Here is an 18,626-nt window from a genome sequence, read left to right on the forward strand (position 1 = left end):
TTTTTCAACATGTGTGTGGAGGAGTGGAACTTTTACTTGCAATAAATCAGAGCAGCAAAAGATTTATTGGTTTTTTAATAGACTGCCTCTGATATGCAGTGCTTAAGGGTTTGTCTTCATTCCTCTAATCTACAAATTAATATAATTGTCCTCCTCCTTCTTCCTTAATAGTTTACCAATGTGTTATTTCAGATCTGAGACAGGGAATACGTGCAAATTATTCCTCCTCCTCTTCTACCACATCAGGTCTTGTGAGGAGGAAAAAAATTATTAGGTCTAAGGCAAGAAGGAATTCTGCAATTCTCTTGAGAAGTGAACCAGACCAGATGTCAGCATTGGCAAGGAGCTCCCTCAATACGTCAGGTGCTTGTGAAGTTACATGACTGAAATGCAACAGGTCTTGTCCTTTAATGGGACTGTGCATCATTATGTCCTGCTTGGTTCCCTGCAAGTACTGAATCAAAACCTTTCTAAAACTTCAGAGATGAGATCCTAGTCTTAAACCCAGCCAGAATTTACCTAGACACTAGTGGAATGCAAAAACTCTAACAGTATCAAGGGCCAGATAATTAACACTTAAATGGCAAGCCTTTCAAGATGCCTTGAGCAAGAAGTTAGGAATAGACAAGATTAAAGTTCATAGAGTTATCAGTTGGATGGCATAGGGCAACAACAATGCCAACACATCTGACAAATGACCACAGGCACACTTCCCTAGCTGCTTAAAAAATAACAAAACGTGCCCTGAGACGTGTGGAAACTGTTGGGCTCCAAATTGCTGTGAAGTTAGGAAAGGTGGTCCCAACACACGACCAAAGAAACCTTCAGCCTCTTTTATTGACTTAAAGTCCTTTGAAGTTTGGGGTGGTTTTTCTTTTTCTCCAATCAAACAACTGACTCTAGAGAAATCACCCTCATAACCACCTCTATTAGAAGCAGTGAATACAATTAGTTGCTTGGCCCATGAGAACTGTTCCTGGCATACAAAAAGCCATGTCCCAAGAACTCCAGCCTGAGGGGTCATACTCCCGTGCAGCTAAAAGGAAAAGGAATGTGGGAACCCAAGTACCTAAACAAACATAGTCCTGGATGAAGGAAAATAATAAAGCAAATATATAAATTAATTTTGCTTACTCCATTGGAAACATCCCAGCTGAGCATCATCTTAGCCCGTTCTTCAGCTTCTGCAGACCCATCCAAAACCAGACCAAATCCCCCATTGATCACTTCACCCCTAAAAATATATAAATGTAAAAGAAATGAGTCAAAACAATTCAAACCAATCCCACAAAATTCACAGGAAGGAATTTGTTTGGTTGCAGTGGAAGAAGGTTGAAAACACAGAAATAGTGCTGAAGAAGAGACACTGTCAGTGACTTTTATACTTAAAAAGAAGAAAAAGAATTTATCAGGGCAGAGGCCTAGCTTCCTGACCTACAGCAAACCTATTTCACCTGACTCGTAATGCCCCCAAGCAGGAGTGCCAAAAATGATGCCTGTGCTGCATCTCAGGACTGCACACTGTACTGCCTCTAGAAACAAGCAGAAAGAGGTAAACATTCCGATGGGCTGGGGTGCTACCTATGTGTATTTAAAGGTTAAGCTCTTGGTGTTTGCTGCACTAGACTGCCGTATAGATAGGATCATGAGGAAGACCACGTACTTATTGAAGCAGACAGATGGATCTGTTTATATTCTCTTGGGACAAATGAGAGAGCATAAGTATTTTATTAAAAAAGCGTTAACCACCACTTAATGCACATCTGCCTCCATCATTTCAAAAGCAGTCATCCACTTTGAGATGCATAGATGTTTAAAGACATTGGTGCCAACTTTTCAGGAAGCAGACTTATTGGCAGAAGAAGAACAGAAATATGTTAAAACTAACAGATTATACTTGGGAGAAATACCAGTCTGGTTTTAAAGGGACAGGGAAAACACGTAGAGCAAAACATCTTGTCTGACTTCAGAGTCTGGGCTGCTCAAGTTCCTGTTCTGTTGCATACAGTGACTAGTGGTGAATGCAGTTGGATAATGACATGTTGCTGTAAATCTAAGAGTTCTGGTTCAGCATCAGCAACACCCGAGGGACAGGGCATACCATACAACAACACATGGGATGGGAGACTGCTAGTGGAGATCCCTGGAGGCAGGGTTTCGTCCTCTGTGTTTTATAGTTAATAAAATAATGAATAAGTCCACAAAATCTACATAGACTAACATCAGATATATCCATGAATCAGACAGCCGTTAGGAGTCTTCCAGTCTAGGAAGGAACTGTTTCTTAATGTCTATTTTCCAGGAGTAACTTGAGCTTCTCAGGAAATGAAGCTACTCTGGAGCCACACAGACCTGACTGAGATCCACTTCCTGAAACAAGAACTCACATTTTGTCATTTTTGATGTAATATTGTTACTTAAGTGATGTTAATTCTCTTTCACTTGTTCTATACACTACCTGCATGCTAAGTAGGACCCTATCACATAACTGAGCAGGGAATGTAGAGCTCCAGATCGCACCATCAGGGTACCATTCTATGAATTCCTTCCACCTTGCCATTGTTACATATATCATTATTACAGATACATTTTCTGTTGAAAGACTCAGTTTTCTTGAAGCTGGCAGTTCTTAGCAGAATGTCACTGAATCAGTTTAGCAGGAAAATTTGAAACAAAGACATGCTTTCCATTGAGATGTTTAAATACTGTAAGCTCTGACTCTTCAAAATAAAATGTTTCTTTTTGATTGATACCGTCAACACTTTCCAGCCTGGAATTTAATTCCCAATATCTTTTTGCTGTGTGAAATCTTTGATTGATTCTGCTTTTCATCTCATTTTGGGATGAAAACAGACATCCAAACATTTGCATTTGTTGCAAATTCTACTTTTTAAATAGCTAGTGTTGTTACTGTGCTCTCCAAGAGAGGGGACAAAGCAGGATGATAGCATTTTAAATGTAATTATACCACGACCAGGGCCAGTTACCTCACCATATTCTGCTGCTTCTGTGTACAGCGACCAAATTAGCACTATTCTTTACTGCCAAAGTACACTTAGGAACATCAGTGATTCCATTGCAATATAATGGATCACAGTAGGAGTCCAGCCTATTGGCAATATCAGACAATAAGTAAATCAGACCTCTGGACCAGTGCTTTATAGAAATATTCCATATAGTAAGATGATGTTCTTTCAGTAGCAGAGATCCCCTCTGTGCACAGCATCCCAGAGAGCATCCTTTGAAGCTTAGGCAGGAACAGTGAGCGTCTGATCTCACTTGCACGTCATAAATTTAGAGCCTCTCCATTGATTTCCATGGAGTTATACCATTGTAAAAGAATCACTTGTCAGCATCTGTCCTACTGTCTAAAAATTGCTCATAAATTAAATGCCAATGTAAGGAAGGATTTTCTAGCAAAACCTCTCACTTTTAAAAGGGAGCTCTCTGCCTTCATTAGCATTAGGTCATATTTTCAGGTAATTAAAGAAACATGTGGCATTTTGACCTAAACTACCTCCTATAATTTCCAGATGTCTCCCTCTAAGGTGATCAAAGAAAACAAGGCCTCTCTCACAATCAAGATGTCACACTGTCAACAGCACAGTTTGATTCTTAAATTGCTTCTGCCTTTTTGTTGCTACAGGTTACTCGGTCTCCATACTAACATACATTCTCCTGCATATAAACAGGCAGCAAGAAATTAATAACATTCATTTGCTGTAATTACAGTCAAGACTATGTTAACCTTAAGTCTCTCAAACAGCACATGTGATGCAGATTCCAGCTAAATAAATATTAATCCTGCTTTTTCTTTTCATCCCACAAGGCTAGAGCACAGAGAAATCAAAGCAGATAAAAGGCACTTCTTTGGTGTTGGAGGCTGTACCAGTTCTGGGCAAGCAGGGAAGACTGGGAGCTGAGCATGATGCAATCGCCATTTCTGAACTCCCTGAACAGAAAACTTCCAGTCACAACTTGATTTCTTTCTAATCATGTACATATTTGTTTACAAACATGTAAGCCTCCACATGCACTTTCACATCTCCAAATCAGCTGATGACAAGAGGATTTTATCAGGCACGTGGAGATTTCTTTGTGGCAAAGTCAGCTGAATTTTTAGCTGTCCAGAGAAAAAGAATAACAGGGTCTTAAAACCTAAAGGCATCTGCCTCTTCCAGGCAAAGAAAGTAATTTGTTACGGTTGGGGGTTGGCTTTGCTTCTCTTACCACCTTTAAATTATTCCTGTCATTCTCATTAGAAGGCAAAGTGCAGGGCTTTAACCAGCCAGAGTGGTGCCACCATTAGGTAAGCCCAGCAGAACCACCTGTCATGCTCCGGCTTTCGGGGCTCTCCAGACCACAGCATCTAACGACATGACATCGTTACCACATCTGAGTCTCAGCATGGTGGCTTATTAAGGCTCCTGCAGAGACAGGCCTAATTTTCAGGCTCCACATTCTCCACTAAAGCACAGTAATTTGCTCAGAGGGATGTGACTGCTCCCGAGAACAAGGTGAGCAGATACTGGTCCACAGTGACAAGCCACTACACAGACACAGCAGATGTCAAAAAGGATAACCAAAGCCTGTTTTTCTGTCTGCATTTTGATTTCAGTGAACAGACACACACTGGTTTTCTGATGCCTTACACAAGTGACAGCACCTCTGCTCCGCCTTGGGAAAGAGCTGCTTTCTGATGACATAACTCTACTTAAGAAACAACTAAATAAATATAACTGGACTTGTAGCATGGTCAGTGCGAGTTTTCCAGCAGTAAGGGTAGTCTCACCATTGAGTCAACCTCTTTGAATTGCTCGGAGGGCAATATTAAAAATATTAAAAATATTTTGCACAAAATGTAGTGGAAAGTGATTTTCTTTGCTTATGCTTCATAAGCAGATATTTTAAAAGCTTATACTCAGCTAAGGCAATTCAAAGGGATTTAGTCTGCTTCTAGCTGTGGAGTCTGAGACTCAGATGACCAGAGAAAAGATTCTGGTATGCATTTTCCATTCAGAATTATGGAAGTTGTGAATAAAATCCTGGCCATGGTGGTTGTTATTGCTGAAGTCAATAAAGGCAGATTTTTACTCCATGTGTTTAAGCCCTCAGGAAGCTTTCTTATCCCATTGTTCAGTTTTGCTCTCACGTACCTTTTATTCAGTAGTTGCCTCACTGAAATTAAAGGAATTAAAAGTATAGGAAAAGAAATTCCCAATCTGAAAAAGGGCTATTTTCTAGATTGATCTCATCCAGATGCGTAATAATTAAATATCAGCAAATGTCTCAGAGAGTAACATCTGCTGTAAGTTCTTGGCTTGCTGCTGTTGGCATATTCCAGAGCTGGATGGAACAGGGAAGCGGGAGGGTTCACTACAGTATTTAGTTTTGAGTTTTGTGCCCCTTCCTGACTGGCAACATCACAAAGCAAAGACGTGACTCTAAATAGGAGAAATTCTGCTGGAAAGAAGAAGCCAGAACGAAAGACTCTGCAGTGTAGCCAGGCTCTCCTCTTTCCTAAACCTCTGCCAATCCAGAGTAACCTTTCAGTGGTTTATGAAGGAGTCTTGTTTCCCCCTCCATACATATTTCTTTCATTCTGCTTCTCAGATTAGGAATTTTTCAGCTCTGCATTTTCTGTGAATGAGGTGTTTAATCCAGCCCTTACTTGGCTGTGATCTTTTAACTACCAGGCACGAGCAAGGGGAGATAGAAGGCTGGGGGGTTTGCTGGCACCTGGGCTGTTTTGTATCAATAACCCCTCATTGCACTTTAGCACATGGGCATTTATATTGGGGTCCTAAGGTCAGATTTAAATATAGCTTAAGGGAAAACCTAAACATAATCCATCCACTAACACTCTGGCTGTGTATGTGTGAAGACAACTTTGCAAGTAGGATCTGTTCAAAAAGACCATGGCAGACTGTCCTTGTTTGGCAAATTAACTTCTCCAAACTGTGCTGTGGCCAGTGTCCAAAACACTTTTTCTAGACATATGGGCATTAATTAAAAAAGCCTCATGCAACATCACACTTTACCTCCTATTACTCCAATAATAGATAGATATTTTCCTTCAATTCCCCTCCTTCCCACACGCACCCTGCAGTGGAAACTGGAGTCAGAGTCCAGCTTTAGAAACATTAACAAGTTCTTACCAGCCAACTCCACCACCGTTGTGCAGCGCGACCCAGGTCGCTCCTCTGAATGCATCTCCTACAAAATTTTGTACCGCCATGTCTAGGGGGAGAAGAAAAGTGTTATGGCTCTGACAGGCTGCTGTTCTCAGAGGCCTGAATTATTTTTAAATCAGACTGCAGCATTAATTCAGTCCCCTGCAGAAAGCCAGACTAAACCTGAGGATTTGAATTTTGGGAACAAAGTTGGAGTGAAAGTGATAGTGGTTCCAATTCCCTGGACATGGGGGAATTTCACCCTTTTGTTTTTCTAAAAAAATGAAGAAAAATAATTTAGCAAACAAATGCAATTCGACTAATATCTAATGTATGATTTCCACTGAAGTGTTCGCTATCATTTTGTATGTTCACTACAATTTGTTCTAAAGCACATACACAGAGAGGTGGAAAAAGGTAAACACAGAAGATAGTAGCATAATATTTACTGAAAACGTTTGTCCAGATTTAATTTAAGACATATTTAATAGATCACTTGCTCTGCTTTTAACAGGGGGGAAAAAACCCCCACCAAACACCAGTATCTCCACCAGCCATGTTCACTGACTCACAGTTAGGTGTCTGATGGAAAAATGAGTTTACTTGAGCACTAATCTATGTTAAAACCTGTCAAAAGCCCCATTATGTCATCTTTTATCCAGCATTATGTCACTTTAATAACCCAATTATCATAATTACAGTGCTGTCAAGAGAAAATGGGAGAGATAAAGATCCCTGTATTCTAAAAATGTACAGATTTCTTCCTCAGCCACTAGCATGATAAGTTGGAGCGTGGCAAGTGGACTGGCAATGTAATAATGTGCTACTCCTTGGCTTCAATAAAGGTCGCTAACTGTGTGAATATCTGTGCTGAAATACGCTTTGCAGAACATGTGCCAAGGACCAGGCTGAAGTACTTACTGTAAAACAAAACCAGACAGGCCAATACTTCTAGAAAATTCCTGCGGACTAGAGAGGAGCCAATTTCATTGGAACCAGCTCAAATGTGGTGTAAGGACACGGAAGAAAGAAGAGAGATGACCTATGGTGCTCTTCTATTACCTCTATAGGCTTATCTGGTAACCAAAGTAGGCCTGGTTTCAAAGACCAGAGAAACCAGTGGTCAACAGGCTTTAGATAAGCCCTTGGAGAAGGCAAATAGGTCACATAAATCATAAAATGCAAAGAAAAAGGACATAGCATGAAGAGCAATGGGGTTTTAGTGAGCCTCATTTCTTCTATTTCCCTCTGAGGACATTGCCTGAGGTTTATTGATGTTGCTCAGCCCTTTGGTGGAAACATTACTTTGGATCACTCTTTGTGCATCTGCACCATTTCCACACAGCTTGTCAGAACCAAACATTGAGGCATCTGACCATCCAGCCTATTAGAAGTAGCCAACATACTCTGGAAGTGTTGGAGTGGGACTGATAGACACAGCTAAAAGCCTCATTTCATTAGGATATCCAGTTAAGATAGCAGGGAACTTTTATCCTTAAAATTGAGCCATAATTTGGTTCTATTATGAATTCCCATAATGGAAGTAATTCAATACACTCAGCTACCTCTATCATAATTTCTCTTTCTGTAGCAGCTTGTATCCTCCAATCTCAAGCCACTTTGGTATTGTCAGTTCATGACATGCAGAAACACTACTGGGCTAAAGCTATTATCGTAATTTCTACTTTGTGGATGGAAAATTGAGAAAGATTTAGGTTAAAAATTGCTTAGGGCTTCACTTTTTTTTTCAGGTCTCCAATCTGATATTTCTTGGGTGTATTTTTCTAAAGCACCATTTCACAAACTGAGTCAGGTTACCTCTGGTCGGGTGTGCAAAATTAAAGGCTCCTTTTGTATAGTAAGCCTACATGATTTGCCCTGTCACACTAAGTGAACAATAAGGCTTGGAGTCTAATAAGTTCCCTTATGACCAGAAAAGTTCCTTTCAGAAACTCCAGATTGTTTTCTTGAGTCCTCAAGGCAATGAAATAAACACAGCTGTGAATCCTTGTTTTAGGCAAAATCCTGTCCACAGACTTGATTATGATCTTATGGAATCCAGGGAAACATGGCTGTAATTCTGCTCAGATCACCTCTTTGAAACAGTGAGGTGTAAAGTTAAAATCAAAAGATACAGTTCTCAGAGACAGACTACTCTCAGTTTACATCTAAGTAAAACTGATGCATCTTCCTTGATGTTTCAGCATTGTTCTGGATCTCTCCAATATAACTAACTCCACATTCACCTCTCTTGCTTTTAAATCACAGAAAGATTCTCAGCAAATGTGGTTAATTAAGATGGGGATGAAAGGGTTAAACAAACACACTATTTAAAATTGTTGCAAAAAAATAATATCCTTTATCTCTTCTAAAGCAATTTCCTTGTTTGCTCTGACAGAAAAGCCTCAGCTGCTCTGCTGACCTGCGCAAAAGGCTGATCCATCATAAATGTTTGACGTCTCTCTGTAAGGACTGTCGGTCCCACTCACATCATGGTGATCCCTGCTGAGGACTACTGGAGCCTGCAAAAAGCCAAGGACAAGAAAATAGAATCCTTCACGGACTGTCAATGCTACCAAGGATCATAATTTACTGAATTCACTTCTATCATTTCAAATCTCAGCTTTGTCCCCTCCTAAACCCCCCAAAACACCTTTGCCTGGTAGAATTCATTCTATAGTATAAAACAACTCACTTACTGTTCATGAAAGCCACTATCCTTTCATAACTAACAGCTTGTTTTTATGCCAGTGGCAACTTCAAAGGAGGGCAGGAAGAAGAGGGGAAGCAGTATGGTTATTTTATCTGAAATTTTCTTCACTGAGATGCCAGAGATTTCAGTATGCAAAGCTCTTCATTCAAAAACAGCATTTGTTTGCCATTGAAAATGAAAACAAACAGTAAGAAATTTATACTTTTCCACTCTTTTGGAAGGCTTCAAGACTAAAAATAAGTTAGCAATGAAAATCTGATTTCATACAGCTCAAACAAGTCCATTCTTGATCTGGAATTGAACTGACAGTATGAATCTAGATCAGATTGCAGGTCTTCATTACCATTTGCCATGCACAGAGTTTATGTAAGAATAATTCACTCTTGGCATGGTGTGGTCTGGAATTAGCTGGCTCTCTTATGCTGGCAGCAAATGAGAAAAATCTTTGAAAATAGACACATACACTCAGCTTGCAAGAGGAGGAATGGAGATCTGCAGAAATGAAAAAAGGACACAACAAAATCTGAAGGGCCTGGGAGTCTGACCCCATCAGTCATAGCTCCGAGGGAGTGCTCTGTCTGGTCAGGTTGAGTTTTGAGACTTGCTTGCAGTGCCATTCATTATGAATTCTGAGAAGGTCAACAGCATTTCAAATATTTTAACGAACATTTTCTGAGTAACACAAGCCAGACCTTTCCTAGCTGAAATCCATTCTGTTAGTTGAGTCTGCCCCTTTAAAAAGCCATCTTGCCCATAGTATTTACTTTCACCAACAGCACCACATATGGCCAGTGGCATTTTACCCAGGGCAGTAAGATATTACTCACTCTGCACTAGGGTGGCAGCTTCAATCTTAATAATTTTCTTAATTCACATATACAATGCAAATGAAAATTGGACTGCACAGCTGGCTGGAGCCCAGATAGGGCTGCAAGTGAGGGATAGAGGGCAAGAAGCACTGAGCAGTGGCACATTCTTGTTTCTTTCAATGTCTGGGGCACTGCTAAGGAGTTACAGTCCCTGTCTTGTGTTTTCAGCAGATCAAAGCAGGATATCTTGTACTGGTAGATACCCAAAGTGAAAGTAAGGCAGATTCCCAACATGAACTTACAGGTAGTATAGTTCAGAGTGTTGCTAAACCTGTCTCTCTCCTATTACATAGCACAATAGTGCTAAGAGGCAGAGAGGAGGACTGAGCTCTAATACATGCTAACTGAATCCTGACCCCATGCAAACTGCAGGCACTTCTGCTATCACTGGTTGAAGCTTTCTCCTTCTGCACCTGCCACCCCAGTTTCAGATATTAAACACAATTAACTGACCATTTCAAGACAAAAAAGACAAACCTTAATCTTTCCTTCAGAAATCGCTCGATTAATAGCCATGGCTATAGAGACACGACCCCTCTGATCAGAATATAAGATTCTAGCTTGAGAGCCAACAACCTGGAAAATAAAAATGCCAGAGTGATAAGGTTCTCTGTGCAACTGGCTTATCTTCAGGCCCCAGATAAATGGAGTCACAGGATTGATCCCTCCTGTAGGAGAAAGTGCAGATTATTTCTTCATCAACATCCAGCTTCCAGAAAAAAAGAAATTAAAGTCCCTCTTTGAACTGAGTTTTATCTCCACTCACACAATCAGTGAGATGTATCCCTGTATTCAGCTTCTACTGTCAAATAAATCCCACTTTTTAAATCAACCTGATTGCTAGGCTATAATCCCCCTATCAACAAATCCCTTATCAACAGCAGAGAAGCAGAGATTTGGAACTGGTAACGGTCAGCTGGAAGGGAAGAGAAATACAGAGACAAAGATGGTAAAGAACATCTGTCCTGCACAGCTGTGCTCCCCTCCAGCTTTTACCCCACAGGCCAACCTGGCTTCCAGATGAGGAGAGCACATAAACCCTACAGTGTAACCAGTTAACTTCCCAGTGAGAGCCTGCCCTAAAAGAAAAATAAAGGATGCTTCACTGGCATCCTGCTTCCCACAGTGCACAAGGAGGGAAGTTGCTTGGCCTGTTTGAAAAGGGTACTGAGAACTGCAGGCGTGAAGAGGTTGGGTCAAAGCAATGCCTAGAGGGACATTTTGAATACTGCTCTAAAAGAGAAGTAGTTACAAGTGAGGTGGAGGGTGAATCACTGATATGTTTGACTCCAGATATAAGACTAGATTTTGCTGGATTACTTGAACATTTTCAGGTGAGGAAGTGAAGGGAAATGACTACTTCAGCTCACTCTAAAACCCTGCTGTGGAGAGAGGTTTAAGTAATTAGTCCTGGGAGTTACAGCCAATGTTTCATTCACATCCATTCCTACTTTTCACTCCAGCATTCAAAAACTGCATTCTGGACTGGGAGTGGTTACATGTGCTGAAAGAGGTTGTGAACTTACCAAGCTGTGCCTGCCAGCTTCCCGAATCCAGCGGATGTTGTCATGGTACTGCTGCTTCACAGATGTGCTCACTTGCAAGACAAGACAAGGAAAAAAGTTTTGAAAATTAATGCAACATGCTCTGAATTTAATTTAATTCATCTGACAGCACTAGGAAGTCAAACTCTACTCTCAGGTACAAGCACGCATATAGGAAATGTGATGCAGTAACTGGTACCATATCTTTAGAGGAAGGTATGAGATGTCATCCAGGAGACAGCTGGAACGATAATTCCCATTGAGATCTTTCACAAACTAAAATAAACCTTGGAATACAGGTTCTGTGACTGATCACCTGGCTTGATGCCTACTTAATGCCCAATCCCTTTCCAAGCCTTTGCTGAATTAGTAACTTTAGAAAACTGTACAATGCTGGGTAGTACAGTCCAGACTTGCATCACATAGTAAATAGCAATTTGAGTCAGCTAGCAGAAATTCTCAGGAGCAGATGGCAACACATGCTTGAGGATAAGTTACACCATTGCAGGGATATAGATTTAATAGCACAGCAGTTGCTCTGTACTAAGTCGCCCACATGAATGTTTTTATCTCAAGAGAGAAATCAAGTTCTTTATCCTCCAGAAGTACACTGCCTTGTATTACTGTGGGCACAAACTGCACAGAAAAAACATATGGAATAGCTACTTTAGGTGTAAGTCCACCCTACACCTTGTTTAGATACATATAGGCTGTTATCTAAGAGAATTCCATATAATGGTTTCATATTCTCCTGCTTGTCCTCTCATTTATCTGTGCCTTTCCATCTCAATCAGACAAACTGAAGAGGAGTAAGAATAAAGGTATTTGAAGTGAAAGACAGTGAAAAAAGGCATGTGTCAGATACATGGTGAGCTCAGTACAATCAGCTGCCTCCAAAGGCATGGCAGCATTCATAGCATACGAGTAATGAGAGGGAGTATGGAACAGGACAGAAGCATTGATTTTACTATCTTAATTTGTGGGGCTTTTACAATTGTGCTTTTCCATACAGGCTGAGAGTGAGCTCAGATGAGGTTACAGTGGCTGATGCCTGTGGGCATTACCTTGTCCTGGAAGACATGATCAGCTACCAGGGCTCAAATGGCATGTGGCAACATGCTGAGCCAGAGCAGCTTGCTCATGCATTGGAGCTTTAGGTTATAATCAGTTCTGCAGGGACAGAGACAGTATGTTCCCCATCACCTTCCAGTTCCCACCCATTTTCAAGTCAAATGATAAAGTATATGTTAGAAAGTCAAACTGGAGAAACTGCACACTGCCAACTTGAAATTGTCCCTGGTAACTGAGACTTCTGAGTGTTTAGACTGTTTTTCCACTAGGCAATATGTCAGTAGATATACACAGTGAAACTAGGAAAAAGAAAGATACTCATATTTAATCCAGGTTAAACACATTGTTAAAGAGAAATGTAATATACACTCACTCCTGCAGAGGCAGGCCTTCCACACAGAGAGCTTTAAAGATCCTGAAAAGACTTGTCAGTGGTTGGCTGCAAGTGATAGTTGCTAAACTCTGCAATGATGATTAGTGTGTCAGCTCTTAGATTCACAGGGAGTGAAAGATGAAACATCTACTAATGCTGTTATAGAAGGATGGTGCTGTCATTCATAAGCTTTAAGGAAACATCTTCTAGAAGGTAATGGGTAATATTCACTTAGGTTATTACAGATATTTAATGAGAGTTTACAGGAGTTACTCCAGAAAACCAAACAGAGAATGAGTTCCTCTCTATCACTTTTATAAGTTATCATCTCAGAGCGTACTTGACATATTTTATACTTCCTAGTGCACAAACTTACAGAAAAGATCTTAATATCTGTTAATTCTGTAGAACATACCCAGAAGAGAAGCCAGATGGGAATACTGGCTACAAAGACATATCTCAACACAGCACATGTGTCCCTCTCAGCCAGCTCCAATAAACAGTCATGTTCTCCATTCTAAACTGTGGTGTGTCCAAAGTTGGATTTCATCAGCTATCCCTGGGGAAGTGAAGAATTCTCCTTTTTATTTAGACTTACTTCCTGCAATTGAAAAATTCCTACAGCTCTTTCTAGAAAGCCCTTACATTTAGAGTAGCTCCATGTGTTTCATTTTGTAAACTACTACCTCCACCTCTCCATCCCAGCAAGAATACATTTTGAAGTCAAGCAAAGTACTGTGTTGCTTCTGGTACTTCAGAGGCTCTTGTACTTATTTAGGGTTTAAAAGACACTAGAAATCATTGTGTACTCAGAGGAATAGTCCTCACTGGGACTCTCCCAGATTGGGAGATTTGTATTGTTGTTATGCATCAGCTGAACCCTCAAACTACCACAAAGATCATAAAACCAATTCACAGTCCAATCAGTGCTGCATCTCTCCTGGAAAGACTTACTTAAAAGCTTTTTGAGTACCTTAGGAGTGAAAGCAGATAATAAAACCACATAGGACTTTTTCCACAGTTTGTGAAGTTTAAGCACAAAAATTCACTTCCACAAAAGCAGCACATCAGACTCAAGGCCAGGTCAAAAGTTTAGACTTGGAATGCAACAGACTTCAGGTCTGTGGAGTATTCACTCAGCATTCATAACAGATTCTTTCATAAAATTCAGAGGCAGGTTCAGATTTTGGGTGTATATGTGTGTGAGGATATCCAGACCCTGGAATTTGGTCCAAGCCCAAGTCCCATAGGAAATGGACAGCAAGTGGAACACTCAAGAACATGAATCCATGAATAACTTTCTATTTTCTGGCCAAATTTTGTTTCAATTTCTCTTTTAAATCCTATTCCCATTGTCCTGCCACATTCAACAGCAAATTCAATAATAGCCTTGCCTTTAAGCCTGTTTTCACCTGTTGGGATTTTTTAAGTGTAATGTTTCATTTAAATTAAGAATATACATGCAATAGCTCAATGCTTTTTGTCTGTGGAAGAGACTTCTCTCTCCAACTTTACCATCTACATAAACACCCACATACTACTGTACAAACAGTAACTGACTAATTTCCTAGTCTTGCAATGCAAACCATCCAGAGGTCTTGCATCAGTTCAATCTTGAGAGAAGATGAATGGATATGGCAGAAAAAATACTGCAAACTTTTGAAGATAGATCCAGCACTATAGTATTGGACTTCACCCTCCCTTAATTAAGATGAGTGACAGGATTTAAAAACATGAAGGCTTTAATATCCATAGAACAGGGTAGATACTTCTGGGTCATTGCATGAAAAAGACCTCCCGCTCCAGTGCTATTTCTTTAAGATGACTCCTAAGGGAAAGTTAAGAGAATAGACAGAACTAAGGACCTTCCAGGGCAAGACCAAAGCTATCAATAATTCACCTCCTGGGAGGAAAAGGAGGCTGCACACCAGCCTTATGTTATAGGAAGACAGCGTTTCTGAATGTGGTATATCCTTTTCAGAAATACCACCCTAGATCCTCCCAATGCTAACTATTCCAGAACAAATAGCATTCAAATCGTTCACATTTCATTTCATATTTCAATGATGTCTTTCATGAAAGAAGCAACAAATATTTCAGTATTACCAGTTAAAAATATTATGATCTCCTCCCCACAAAATACACTTTGTGATTAATTTCCTTCTGATTCCTTCCTTGATTTTGAGAAGCTCAGGGTCCTCTCTGGCAATGGAAGAGCTGAGGACTTTAGTGTTGGGGAACAATGACACTTAAATTTTCAAGCCTGGTGTCCAGCTACTGTAGAAATAGAAAAAAGAAGGGAAAGGCATAAGGCCTTCCACTGCAACCTGGGAGATTAGGATTCATGTGTTGTTGATGCAAAATTAGCTTTGTTTCAGTTCCCATTTGTAAGCAGGGGACAGCAGTCACAGCCCACTTTTAGGGATATAGAAATGTGAAAGACCAGGCAGCTCCTAGACACTCAAGTAGCGTGCAGAGCAATGCATATATTCCAGATTGTTTCCATCAGCAAGTAGAAATATCTATCAATTAACAAATGACAAAGACCTCAAAATTGTAATCACAGATGAATGACACTGGATGGAGCACCACACCCATGAAACTTGGGTTTCCTGTCTTTTAAAAACCTCCATAGAATCTGATGTCCCATTCACCTGTGAGACAGGAGGAAAGCAATGTCACTCCTTAAAGAAAAAAAACAACACTCTTGGAGGCCTATTGATGGAAGATTCTGTTTGCCTTAACATTTCAAGGTGGGAAAGCACAGGAAAATTAAAATAAAAGCTCTTAGCCAAAACTGCAACAAGCTTTGAGATCAATAACCTCTCTACATGGTGTTGTTCTATTTTATCTACTGGTTAGCTGCTTTATAGAGAGCAGTGAGATTTCCTGCCTCTGTGGAACAGGCAAAAGAGCGCTTTCTACAGTTTCAGCCAAAAGCTTTGAAAGATTGTTTTCTTTACTCCTCAGAAGCATTCCCAGTGATGGGGGCATGGGATGATGTCTTACCTCCCTGACGTATAGAGTCTTCCAGCACAGACATGGCAATTGAGTCAGTGGTAGCGAGATCCTGCGGGTCACCTGAGGTACAAACCCAGCGGAATGGCCCAAATCCCAGGGAAAAAATGTCCCTAGGAAGAGAATATGTTTCATTAAAAGATAGCTGAAATTCTTTCCTTATTTATCCTGGCTGCTAGCAGTGCTTTTCTTTCATTAGCTGGAGACAGAAGAATTTGAAACATTTTCAATGAACTAATCTAAACAGAAACATCAGGGACCATTAATTGAGAAATGAAACAGTGCTGTATATAAAAATACAGTCAGGCCAGAGTTTTGATAAGAATCAAGCAAGTGCATCATAAGATGAATTGCATTTTTTTGTTTGTTTCATCAAATACACTCTCCCTGCTGCCTGGTCCTTTTGTCTTTACCCAAGGCTAGCTAACAGATGTAGAGTGCATCTACACTGTTAGGCAAGTGCAGGTGCTGAACAAGTGCCTGAGCCCATATTCATTTGCTGTCCATATTGTTTGTGTACAACAGTAAGACACACTTCAGTTGAGTTCCAGAAGAAGAGATCTAATCTGGCTGGTGCCTTACTCTGTTCCACTCTTACTCACATGGTATGGGTAGGCTAAGTGTGAGTCAGAAGCAAAAGGTGTTATAAACCCAGTCCCTCAACATAGCTCCTGAGTTCAGCTTTTTCTACAGGCAGTATGCACAGCTTGGGTAAGAGGGTCAGCAACTTAGGCAGAAGAGTGTCCTATTTCAGAAGTGCATTTAACTTCACTGGAGACATAGTCTGTGATGATCTGGAATTGAGCTCCACTGCTGCAGAGACAAGCTTTTCATTTTTAGCACCTAGAAGTAAAGTTGTGTATAGTTACAGTTTAAGGCTGCAACTTGGCTATTCTCTTGAGTAGAACTGCGTAAGGAAAACTGAAGCAACAGATGATAAAGTGCAGCTACTCATATAAAGAAATGCTGAATTCTGATTTGGCAGTGTTTTAGCTTAGTGTTCCTGCATCTGGTGTTTGCTGCCATAAGATCTGTTAATTCTAAAAAGGATAAAGCTTTACACCAAATTATCAAGACATGCCATGCCTTTCAGGACAACATATTAGCAAAACCTCTTCTGTCAGAATTTACTCATGTTAATCACATACATGTCCCTCCAGGTCTGGCTCACAGGAAAATGCAAGGAGTAATGCAGAGGAAGCCAATAGCGAACCTGAGCATGGTGCTTATAGCCAACAGGACATCTTCCTAAACCACACCAGGCATTACTCCAGAGCAGAGAAAAATAAGACTAATTATGGCATAGCACCCATGAGATCAATTTTTCTGTTGCTACTTTTGACACCTTTTCATCCTTTGTAGTACACTGCAAGATTGTCACTCAGTGTGATCTCTGTAGTACTCTACTCCCTAAACAGAGGGAGTCACAAGGTACTCAAGGGCGTTGTTTCAAACTCCTCAACATACCCCATGATATGCTGAACGTAGGAAGGATAACGAAATTCTGTTTTATTTGCTCCTTTTTTCTCAACATCAGCACCTATAAAAGAATTTTAATAGTTAGTGACTTGATGAAGAAAAACGGTAAAACCAGACTGTACCTGGGGTCCCTTGGGGGTTCTCTTTATCACAGAGAAGGTCAGAGGTCTCAGAGTACAAGACAAAGAGGCTAAAGAGGTAGCATAACACAGTGGCCAACCCTATCCTACCAAAACATACAGCTGGAAAGATGCATGCAGGATTGTCCTTGTTTCCACCTAAAAAACTCCAGCATCTACTCACCAGCCCTTTGAGCTTCCAAGAGAAAAGCATTGCCATAGTCCCAAAAAAACATGCCCTTATCAGCTAGTCTGTTAATAGCAGCCACATGTCTCTTCAGGCTGAAATAAAGAAGGAAACATTTATACTTGAGATTGATAAAGTATCAAAAAGATTAATATCATGAACTCATTAAAGATATGGGAGTAGGGGGAGACAGAACTGAAAGACCCCAGAGAAATTCAGACATAAAGCTTTAAGATACCTAGATACTCTTAATCTCTGTAGCATCTGTTATTCCCAAGTCTGAATTTACAGTCATTAAGGGAACTTGATTAATTAGCAGACAGGATTCATGTCTTTCAGCAAAGAAGTGCAGCCAGCTCTGAGGATGGAAGGTAATCATAAAACCAGCATATAGAACTGCAAAACCATTTAAGAAGTTCAGAGAGAAAGTGTGAGGAGACAGAAAAATGGAACATGGCTAAAACATCACTGTTCTGGCCTCTCCCCTGGACAAAACAGCCCAATTTCCCCTTGTTGGAAGAGGTCTCCAGCAGGAACTTTCAAGATGAACAAAATCAGGAGCCATAAAGTCTTGAAATACCAACTGAGAACAACAGTACAGCTTGCTGCCTCTGTCCCAAAATTAATCCCTTTAAAACATCCAATTACACATTCACTTGCAAAGATGTAAGTCAGCAGCTCCCAAAAATCCAGATGCTAAACACAAACAGTTGCAGAAATCTGTCACACTGTGAGGAGTGACTGACTGGGAGAAGATTGTCCCCCACTCAAATCCTTCCCTAAAAAAGCATTACTGACCACAGCTGGAAGCACAGTAGGATAGAAGGACTTTGTGGTTTAGCCACTGGGGTTTTAGGTTGTATTCAGTGAACCTAAACTAACTAGTGTACTACATGGAGTGGTGTGTGTTGTACCAGATTTTTAAAACCCAGGAATTTATTTATGTGAAATAAATCATTAGTGTTCAGACCTCTGATATTATACACTAGAGACTACTCCTAAGATGCTGGGTAAGAGATGTCTGCCAGATTCTGAGTGGTAGCTGCATCAGTGTGTAGTCAGGAATTATTAGAAGGGTAG

At 40.5% G+C, this 18,626-nt stretch overlaps 1 protein-coding gene across 1 annotated transcript in view; it reads right to left on the minus strand.

Annotated features, from left to right (window-relative positions):
* UROC1 (urocanate hydratase 1) overlaps positions 1-18,626 on the minus strand; it is a gene marked incomplete at its 5' end in the record, with an annotated part of 40,844 nt that overhangs the window by 1,101 nt on the left and 21,117 nt on the right. Inside the window, 8 exons of the mRNA XM_084269649.1 lie at positions 1,135-1,234; positions 6,159-6,240; positions 8,596-8,695; positions 10,233-10,331; positions 11,282-11,352; positions 15,753-15,874; positions 17,229-17,301; positions 17,544-17,641. Coding sequence (XP_084125775.1) covers positions 1,135-1,234; positions 6,159-6,240; positions 8,596-8,695; positions 10,233-10,331; positions 11,282-11,352; positions 15,753-15,874; positions 17,229-17,301; positions 17,544-17,641 — 745 coding nt within the window. The remainder of the gene's footprint in view (positions 1-1,134; positions 1,235-6,158; positions 6,241-8,595; positions 8,696-10,232; positions 10,332-11,281; positions 11,353-15,752; positions 15,875-17,228; positions 17,302-17,543; positions 17,642-18,626) is intronic.

The sequence above is a fragment of the Gallinula chloropus genome, assembly GCF_964237585.1.
Source record: "Gallinula chloropus genome assembly, chromosome: 12".
In the NCBI taxonomy this organism is placed as follows: domain Eukaryota; kingdom Metazoa; phylum Chordata; class Aves; order Gruiformes; family Rallidae; genus Gallinula; species Gallinula chloropus.